At 45.2% G+C, this 10,525-nt stretch overlaps 1 protein-coding gene across 2 annotated transcripts in view; it reads left to right on the top strand.

Annotated features, from left to right (window-relative positions):
* Positions 1-1,027: 1,027 nt before the first annotated feature.
* The window catches only part of MRTFB (myocardin related transcription factor B), a 304,268-nt gene continuing 294,770 nt past the window's right edge, over positions 1,028-10,525 (top strand). The window contains exon 1 of one of the 2 annotated variants that reach the window (XM_078663095.1): positions 1,028-1,417. In XM_078663095.1, the coding sequence (XP_078519221.1) occupies positions 1,282-1,417 (136 nt within the window). In that variant the 5' untranslated portion in view covers positions 1,028-1,281. The remainder of the gene's footprint in view (positions 1,418-10,525) is intronic. The other variant, XM_078663094.1, reaches the window with a different exon arrangement.

Raw genomic sequence — 10,525 nt, 5'->3', positions numbered from 1 at the left:
TACATTGTTCAGTCCCTGTATGTCAGTGCATGCACTGTAAGAGTGTCATATGGGATTGTCTGTCCCAGAATTTACACAAATAACAATTTAAATAGCACTAATTTTTTTCTTTGATAGAGCTACTCATTCCAATACAGAGTGTTAGAGCGCTTTACATATTATACACATTATCCATCCAAAATAAATCATGTAAGTGTGTATATCAATGTTCAAGATGATTACATGAGACAGTCAGGATTATAAACGTGTGCGAGATCTTAGTGTATGATGTCACTTCTTGTGATGCCCCTTCCAGTGAGGTCACTTCCTGTGATGCCTGCCACATGACATTTCAGGCGTCGTGACATCATGTGCTGTGATGGCGCGTCATGATGTCACTTGCATACTGGATAACTTAGTCAGTTCGTCCCCCCACTTTTTTTTTATAGGACTTGTGCCCTGTCAACTCCTCACTAAGGTGCACGAATGGCTGAAAAAAACCTGAGGAGCGTCACTATTATTTGCCCAATACCGCTCTTCTCATCAAATTCAGGAGTCTTGTAGAAGGGCTCGCCTGAGGTGGTACTGCTTCCTGAAGCTTCTAGAGCTCTCTCTGGTGAGTTGCGCACAAAGCAGAGCTCTGAACAGAAGTGCGTTTGTAAATCTGGTTCTAACCCTTCCCAACCGGTGTGACATGATTTAGCCTGCTGCAAGTGAGACCGCAACTTGGCCCCCAAATACCACCTGAAGTCTCTAATCTTCCCCTCTTCTTGACATTCCTAGACAACGCCAATGTTGTTCACCGCACTCCTGCAGCTGGACTCATTCCCTCCTCCACTTCACTGCATTGCCTTCTCCTCGACAGCCTCTTTTCAATATGTACTCTTATCCTCTCTGTGCTCCTCCCGGAGAGCTCTGCAACCCTCAACCAGGAGGTGTGCGTTGCAGAAGGAGGCGGGCACGCGACGGTTGCCAGCAGCAGGAGGAAGCGACTACTCACGAGAAGGGGCGGTGACTCCGAGGAGAGGGCGTGCGCGCGAGGGCAGAAGGGGCGTGGCCTGCCTGCACAGCTTCCCGGCTCAGCCGCCCCTCTTGTCTGAAACTGCGAGTTACGGGCTGTGGCAGTGCGGGCAGAGCCAGCAGCCTGTGTGTGCAGGTCATGCCGGGAACGCGAAGGTAATGGCTGCCTCCTATTGCTCCGATACATAACTGCACCACCTCTGGACTCCGGGGCTCGCGGAGAACCGGCCGCCCTGCAATCTGGCCTCCCTCTCCCCCGTGCTGTTCCGGAGAGCAGTCACCATGATCGATAGCTGCAGAAAACAGCCGCAGCACCAGCAGCAGGACTTCCAGGACATCCTACCTGCCGAGGATTTCGAAGCAGTCATGAAAGACAAGGAGTGTCTCGACCTGAACAGCCAGAAAAGTCTGAAGGAAGGTCAGTGAGTCTGTGGTTGGACGGGGGGCGCGAGGGCAAGCCATGCAGACAGACATGACTTCAGCCTGGGCTGAAAATCCCGTGCATTTAGACGATGTCTGTCTGCCCTGCTGCTGCACATTCCTGCCCGCAGTGCACACACCCCACCCCTGCCCAGACCTGTGCAGATAAACCAGCCACACCCGGATCCGATGGCAGCAGCCGGGGGGCGAGTAAATGTTTTGTTAAACCACATGACAAACGTGCCCTTCCCAAAACATTTAACAATATGGTTGCTTTTCTGCACACACAGACACGATCAATAAACAAACCCCTGGGCTGTCCAAAACAACTTTTGCTTTTGTGAGGTAAAAATCGAACCATACCATGAATTAAATTACTCTAGTCACCATCTGTTGTAAGCGAAGTGGGCACCATATGTACAGCCCATGCAATATAAAAGTGGGTGGCCGCTTTATTCTTTCAGAAACCTGTTGTGTTTTAAATTTAATGTTCAGGTGGCACAATTTCTCTTTCAGTTTCCTCCACGTCTCTTTAAATGGCTCCTTCATCTTAAGTGATTATTGTTTCGTGATTCTGTACTAACAGCTGTGATTACATGTATGTCCCAACCAAGCTGTCTGCTGTGCGCGAGTCAATAAATTAGTATTATATTCAGTTTCCTCTTGGTGAATATTTTTTTTTGTTGCTAATTTGTAATATGGGTTGCTTGGTTTTTGCAGGAAGTGTTATGCTGTATCCTGGTGCCGCCTTCCAGCATTCTAGTTTCTGTCGGCTCTCTGCTGACAGAGGGCTTGTACACACAAAAAAACTGTAAGGTGTGGTTAAGTACAGCAACAGTTCAGTCGCTCCAATTGTTCAGTGGATACTTCCCCCACCCCCATCACCTGGCCACTGTAGGGCAGGAAACCTACTTTCGGGCCTGTTTTTATTTTTCATGATCAAAACATAAACCCACTTAAGAGCGGATGTAGTTAGTATTCTTTCAAAAGTCAGAGCGGAAGTACTCTTAATTACCTTTAGAACAATTGGCGACGATGACCTCATCTGGAAACTTAGGGAAAGTTTCACAATACATGACACACGGGCACTGCACCAGTCGGTTCGCCATGTCTATGTTTGCATTGTCGCTTTCACAAGTTTAATAATGCCTATTGTCTAGAAGGCGTGTGGTAAGCATTCAACCATTCATGTTCTACTCGGAAAGGCAAAGAAATGAACTTGTATATGTATTGATGTATTTTAAGGGATAAGTTAAGGCGCCTCATATCGCAACAGCCTTCTTGCGTCCGAGTTTCTCGTCTAGTCATTTTGTTTAAAAACTACGTTACTACTGGCTTTGGGAGTTTATTGGACTATTTGACCTATATATGCAACATTAAAAAAATAATAAAATGCCAACATTTGGAAAATGCATAATTCTGACGATCCAGAGACGGATGCCTTTTTCACACTGCTTGCGACACAGATGGCCAAGAAAAGGCAATATAGGAGGTGAATGTCTGCACTGTCAAAGTCAACGTAGCTGGTTTGTGTTTTCCACTGCGTTTTCCGGTTTCATTCATAATATGGTGTGCTGTGGACGTACACCACTTGATAAGTGAACCACACGTGTTTCTCTTGACACTATTTTGGATGCTTTCGTTTATTCTCACACATGTGTCAGTGCACCTTGAAATCACCTAGGCAACCTGACCTAAATAAAAGTGTTGGTTTTGGCACTTTTACTATTTTGATTTCAAATATAAAAGCTTCTGTTATTTAGACCTTCACTTCATGGGCGCTGCTACATAGAAGGTTAGTATCACCATTCACATTGGAAGTATTTTTTTGTTGTTTTGCAGCTCCCAGCCCGTTTAATTTTGTTAAATGACACTAAAAGATATTTTTTCATTACAGACACTGTCCTTCGTGGTTGTCGTTCATGTTATGATGTGCTTTATGCCTGAGGTGTACAAGGCTGAAACGAAGGCAATTACATTGCTGAGCAACAGCACATGACATCACGTTCTTGAATAAAAGCAGCCTTTCTGAATCCAAGGCTCATCTGAAAGCCGCCTTCTCTCAAGTGCTGAAGAAATATACCAAAATAAAGCATCATACAGTTTTTCTATAGGTTTCAAGAGTCAGGGATCACAGCCAAGGCTCGTTACACGTACACGGTTTCATTGAATAGATCCCACCATTGCCATTATCGTTGGTGATTGTTTGGCAGTTGTCTGGCTTTTCCCATTGTCATCGAGCACGTTAGCCCATTTGTTTCCTCTGGTCTGATCTAAGACTACAATCGCCTATAGTTGAACCAAAGGCCACGGCTGAAGCATTGTGTTTCCTCGTCAGGTGGAAGGGTTCGACAATCACACATTTGGGACATTGGAACCTCGTTCTGTGTCCTGCCAAACATGTATTCAGACATTTTTCCTCTTTTTTTAAAACGCTTTTTTAATTTCTATAAATAGTTAAAGCATACTTGTATAGACATATGTAATGGTAAATGCCTGTCAAGTCCCAAATAATAATGTTGCTACAGTCATCATGTCAATGATTTGCCAAATTAGTATTGCATGGATCTAGTGTGAAAAACAATAAATACATGCACCAGGAAGTGCAGATTACACATCAAACACATACAGGGTTCTCTTCCGAGCCAAATAGGAGACTGGACCATAAAGATCACACAGAGACTGTGGATTAAAATCATTCGATCAACATCAGTCACAATCTCGGATTCACTTTCTTAAATCATTTTGCTGACTTAAGGGCTTTTTAGAACAAGCTTGCCTGAAAGACTGAGTCCTTCCACGTAATTGTAGCAGATGACACGCTTTTATGTCAGGTATGATTATATGTTCACATGGTGTACATGAGGCACAGCAGTCATTGCTGCTGTATGTAGTATTGCTTGAGGAAGTGGAAGATATAGGAATTTGGGGAAAAGCAAGCACAATTCCAAAGACCTGAATTTTATCTCAAAATATAGCTTTCAAATAGTTGTCTTACGTGAACAGCAAAGGCCTTCTTCATCTAGATTTTCTGACATAGTGTGATAGGCCATTTGATGCCAAACCTATTCCACACTATAAACAATGTTCCGAAGCACACCCTGTTTGTTCTCTTTTATGATTAGTTTTATCGTCCTTTTGCGTTGTTTGGCGTGCATGCACCCGTTTTAGTGCGCCGTTCCTTTTCGCACCAGGGCATAATTCAATCAGGAGGTGACCTGCTTGGTTCCCAGGTCAGCGGGTTGCACAGCCGTATGCACATTTGTATCTTAGAATAATACAATTTCACCAGTGTAATCCATATTAATCCATTTTATTTTTCTTCACTTTTCATCATCATTTATCTCTTCTTTTTTTCACGTCAAAAGCGGTAAAAATTCGTTATATATTTTTTGCTTGTAAATAGTTCTATGTATTGCCCATCCAGGCCTATGCATTAACAAATTCCGAATTTTCTTCCACTTAATTATATGCACATCCTACTCAATGCATTTCGGTTAAAAAACTTTCATCAGGAGTATCTGTAAGTTATAAAAATGTACATGAGTCACATTTCATTTCCATCCCACATATGTAAATTAATAATTTCCCTGACTTCCCATGCTTCTATAGTGCAAAACAATAATTACATGTGTGCCCAAACATCCCTATTCCATCATCCGTTAAGTAACTACCTGCTATTTTATCGTGCTCCAAATATATCGTATGACCCACCATCTGCCCCTGACATTAACACTCTGCCTAATGAAAAAGAAGTAACACAGAACCCGTATTCTTTAACCTTGTCTTTGTGAAACAACCCACCCCATAGCATCCAAATCTAATCCACCCTAAATCTCAAAAACCCCTGAATGAAACTTAAACAACCCCCCAACAAAACCACACTCCATCGCTGTCCTATCTTGAGTTTGGCACCATGTCCAACCCCCCGTACATACCTGATATTAACATCGCAACGTTTAAACCTCCTCTTACAGGCTCGTTGTTTCTTATGGCGACCATGCTATTCATCCCAAATTTAAATAGATGTTACCCTCCCCAGCTCTACGGTCATAGGTGCAAACATCACACGTGTCCTTTCCACCTCCCACTCTCTATCCTTACTTCCGTTTCCTGTGCGAACTCAATTAACCACAATCCTTCACGAAATATCACCTAAAAATTAATTCCACAGCCATTTTCTCTTTATAGTGCCTGATAGCACTGCCTTACTCCTCCTTTTCCTCCATAAGTGTGACCTGTGCAATTGGAGCCCTACAGCCTTGCAGTTGTCAGTCCTCTTAGCCTTTAAAAATAGTGATGAATGTCCAATCGCATCTGAGTCGTTGGTGGTCGTCTAATGGTTCTCAACAACAAGTAGCAAGCATTGTCTTTGACTTGAAATGACGGTTTGTGTTCTTAACTTTCCTCTCATCATCCACGTTCCCAAGTGGTGATTGGTGAGGGTTAGCGTGGAGCTAGAATACTTCTGAGTGATTTAACCTTGGCTTGAAGTTGCAGAGTTTGACTTCTGTTCGGGTACTTGTGTGGAACTGCCTTTAAATGTGGTGCTAGTTTTTCTGATCACACTCTGTCCTACTAGGCCTAGGTCTCTAGTTATAGTATTGGAAGTGGCGTCATACCTTACTTTTTTTTTTTAAACTTTGTTTATTGTTTTTTTTTATGGTGTTATACAGAGTACAGAGACAGTGAAGACGGGTTCAGGTACACAGTACAAATTAGATGCACGACAAGCAAACTGCACAATCAATATATCATAAACATTACGGGCATTGACAATCGCAGATCATAAATAGCACTTTCCAGGGCGTATATAGTAACATAACATCATGTCTCTATCCACTCTCCTACATCTCCGCCTGTGCGCCAGCCTGCTTTTTGCCATCACATTATTACATATCAACAGTTGTGCCATATATAGATAGTCTATGATGTAGGGATACCAGGACTATCTCGTGTTAGCAGGTAACATTTCAGGGCGGCCCAGATGTCAGTCGGCCTGGAAGTCACAGGTAGCAGTTCAGCATATGTCAATAATTGTTCTTGGCAATAGACAAGGTCACTCAGCCAGTCTTTAAACTTAGGTGCTCTCCCTCTACCCCATCTGCAAGCTATTCGTCGTTTAGCCATAAGTAGAGCAAATGCAACAAATTTACGATTCACTGCCAGTAGTGGTGTCACGTGTCCCAGAAGTGCAAGAACTGGTGATGGTGTAATGTCAGCATTGATCATTGTAGACCAGGCCCTGAATACTTGTGTCCAATATGCATGGATGCTCTCACAGCTCCAGGCGAGATGTAAAAAATCAGCTCCTGGTGCATGGCATCTATCGCAGTTATCTGTGTCTCGCAAGTTATGTCTATGCATGCGTGCGGGTGTACAATACAGCCGATGCAAGTATCTATAATGTATGATTCTGAGCCTGCTGTTTGCGGAAATTCGTTCTGTCTGTTGCGCACAGAAATCCCACTGTTCATCAGTTAGTGTCATTCCTAGCTCCCGGTCCCAGTTGGCACGAGCAGTCGGGGCTGGACGTTCTTTTAGCCCATGCACTGTTTTATATATCACGGACACTAATCTTTTAGCCTTTTCTCCCTGCAGAATCCTCTGCAGAGACTCAGAAAAGGGAGGTTCATTAGGAAAGTCCGGAGTAATCGCTCTTAGCCCCGGTAGTAACCTAATGTATAAAAAAACATCAAGGGGCGTTCTCGTAACTCCCGCGAACATATGGTCAATCGTCCGGAATTTGCCTTCGTGATAGAGATCTACCCAGTTCGCGACCCGGATGCGCTCTCTGAGGTTATGGAAGAGGGTTTCTTGGAGTAGAGACATATCAGGGTGGTAGACCAGTGGCATCAAGAGGGAATACAGCATGGCCACGTCCAGCATCTTCCCCAGCTCTGACCAGGCATGCACTGTGCTCATGATTGTGGACGGTGTCTAATCTCTGCCTTCTATCGGTATATATAGTGCCCCCTCTATGGGAACTGGTAAAGCTAGCCAGTGTTCCGCCGCCACCTGGGGCATGTATCGGGGCTGGTGTATCCAGAAGAATGCGTAGTGGGCCTGTGCACTATAGTAATACATTTCAAAGTCGGGAATCCCGAATCCTCCTTGAATATATGGGCGGGTCAGCACCTCCCATGCAAGCCGCAGCCATTTACCCCCCCACACCAAGCGGGCCAATTCGGACCTCAAGAGTTAAAAAAAATACCTCCCTGGGTAAAAGGGTATATTCAGGAAGAGATATAACAGTTGCGGTAGAATAACCATCTTGATTAGGGACGCCCTTCCTGCCATTGACAACGGTAGCGTAATCCAGCGTGATATTTTGTCTGAGCCGTCCCGTAATTCAGCCTCATCAGCTCATCCCTATCCCTCGTTACACGAATACCCAGATATTTGAAGTTGTTATCACACCAGGGTATGGGGTAGTCCATATGGAATGCTGTCGTCCCTGCAGTGAGCGGGAAGCAACATGATTTATCCCAGTTGATCTGAATTCCAGACATTCTACCAAATTTTATCAATTCCCTCAGAATGGGGTTCAAATTTTGCTGTGGGTCCCGAATGTATAGTGTAATGTCGTCCGCATATAGCGATATCAATATTTGTCGTAGATTACACCTCAGAGCTTTACCGTTATGGTGTTGTCTCAATTTAGCCGCTAGCGGCTCCACCGCGATTGCAAATAGTAGAGGCGACAACGGGCAACCCTGTCTTGTGCCTCTCGAAATCGGTATTTCATGGGACAGTTTCCCATTGACAAGTACTTTAGCCGTGGGAGTATCATTCAAAAGTCTAATCCAGGATAGAAATATTGGGGGGAACCCCATGCGCTTCATTACTGCGAGCAGGTAGTCCCACTCTAGGGAGTCAAAGGCTTTCGTGGCATCTAGGAAAATGGCCGCCATGGGTAAGTCGTCAGAGATATTATTTAATACAGTAAAAAAGGTTCTCAGATTATGAGATGTTGCCCTACCGGGCACGAATCCTGACTGGTCAGGAAGTATTAGATTCTCCATAAGGAGATTGAGACGCGTTGCTATCAGCTTAGCCAGGATTTTTACATCGAAGTTAAGCAAGGACAGCGGTCTGTAAGAATCGCAACATCGTGGCGATTTACCCGGTTTTAGCAATGAAATGATGAGGACCTGCCTCATAGAAGGGGGAAGACGACCTACTTCCAGCGCATCTTCGTACACCTCTCTCAGTATTGGGGCCATAAATTCAATATAAGTTTTATAAAATTCAATCGGTATCCCGTCTGTGCCGGTGGCCTTGCCGGACTGCATATGCATTATGGCATCCCGCACTTCATCCAGCTCAAATGGGGCACTCAAAAAGCGCTGCTGGGTATCACTCAGCCACCCTAGCGCGACGTCACTCAGGTATCCAGAGAAGTCTGGTGTATTAGTTCTCGTGGATGTGTAAAGGGCTGCATAGTGTTGTGTAAAGGAGTTCAATATGTGTGTTGTATCTCTATACAGCTTCCCTTCACAGTCTTCGATTTCCATCACCACATTCATGGGTCTTTCCAGCCGAACCGTCGCAGCGAGAGCCTTCCCAGGCCTCTCACCCTTTCCATATCTCCGTGCTGCCCAGTATTTTCCCTTGAATTTGGATTCTCTATCCGCTTCTTCTTTGTACTCCGTGATCTTCTCTCTTATTTTGGAATAAGTATCCCCTTCTGGCCCATCCCTCAGGGTATTTTCTAAGGCTTTCAGCTCTCGTTCAAGGGTACTTAACGTACTCTGAATACTTTTTAGTACCCCGGCCCCCTTCGCAATGCACATCCCTCACAGCGTAACCTTGAAAGCCTCCCATATAGTCTCCACACTATCAACGGTGTCTTTATTCTGTTCGAAGAAGTCTAGCACCTCTTCTCTTAGTTCCTCCTGAAACACTGTGTCTAGAAGCATAGTGGGCTGTAATCGCCAGCTCGAACCTTGTGGTCCTAGCTCGTCACCTGTCAACGTGAGCCGTACCGGCGCATGGTCCAAATATGTTCCGGCTAGATGCGTCACTGTCGTGAGTGCCGGGCACATGCCCGCTGATATAAATATATTATCTAGTCTGGCCCATGATGCAGCATGAGCCGTATAATGCGTACCTTCGTGGTCGTCGGTATGTAGATGTCTCCAGGCGTCCACTAGCGAGTGGTCCTGCAGTATCGCATGTAACTCGGCACGTTCGCGGGTGTAATGGTGCGGACTGGGGTGTGACCTATCGACCATAGGGTCCCGTGACACATTAAAGTCGCTGCCCCATATGATATGGTCCGATCCTATGTCTACGATAGCGGCCCATAGCTCGGTGAAGAACACGGGGTCATCTGTGTTCGGGCCATAACAACAAACCAGTGTAATCGACAAGTGTCCCATTCGCCCCCACATGAAGCAGTACCTGCCCTGTGCATCCCCTCTCGTGCCCATTACATTAAACCGAGTTCCTTTCTTTATTAGGATGGCAGCACCTCTGGCATATGCGGAGGAAGAGGAGAATGTCGTATGTTCCGCCCATCTACTGGCAAACGTAGTATTAGTCTGGGGGTTAATATGGGTTTCTTGCAAGAGAGCAATATGTACATGATGTCTGTCAAGATACGCCAAAACTTGGCGTTTCTTGCGTGGATCTCCCAACCCCCTAACGTTCCATGTCAGTACATTTAAGTTAGTGAGTGTCATGTTATATAGTAAATGTAGCCAGTGACTGCCCCCTGATGAAAAACCATCAAGTGCGCCTTGCTCTGTCCTGCCCCGTGTATGGTAGTGTTGGTCGCAGTTTTGAAATCATATCTCTGTGTACCCGCGAATCCCACCGTCCCATCAAGTCCTACCGCCCCCTCCGAGGTTAGTCTATCCTCCTCATGAGCAGCCCAATTATGGTCATAACCGTCTTATAAAACTGCTGTAAAACTTCTCATAATATCATGCATTACATTGTTTCCCGGGTTGACCCTTCTCCCTCCCCCCTCCCACTGAAGCTTCCCCAACTTGCCAGAATACCCCTCATGCCCCCCTCCCACAACATTTGTTAAACTCCCCAGTAACTTCCGTGCTTCAAACGTAAACATTGGGGAATTCCCGTTGAGGGACATCTAAAG

This window comes from Lissotriton helveticus, chromosome 10 (assembly GCF_964261635.1).
Source record: "Lissotriton helveticus chromosome 10, aLisHel1.1, whole genome shotgun sequence".
Classification (NCBI taxonomy): domain Eukaryota; kingdom Metazoa; phylum Chordata; class Amphibia; order Caudata; family Salamandridae; genus Lissotriton; species Lissotriton helveticus.
This window is presented reverse-complemented; position numbering and strand designations above follow the sequence as displayed.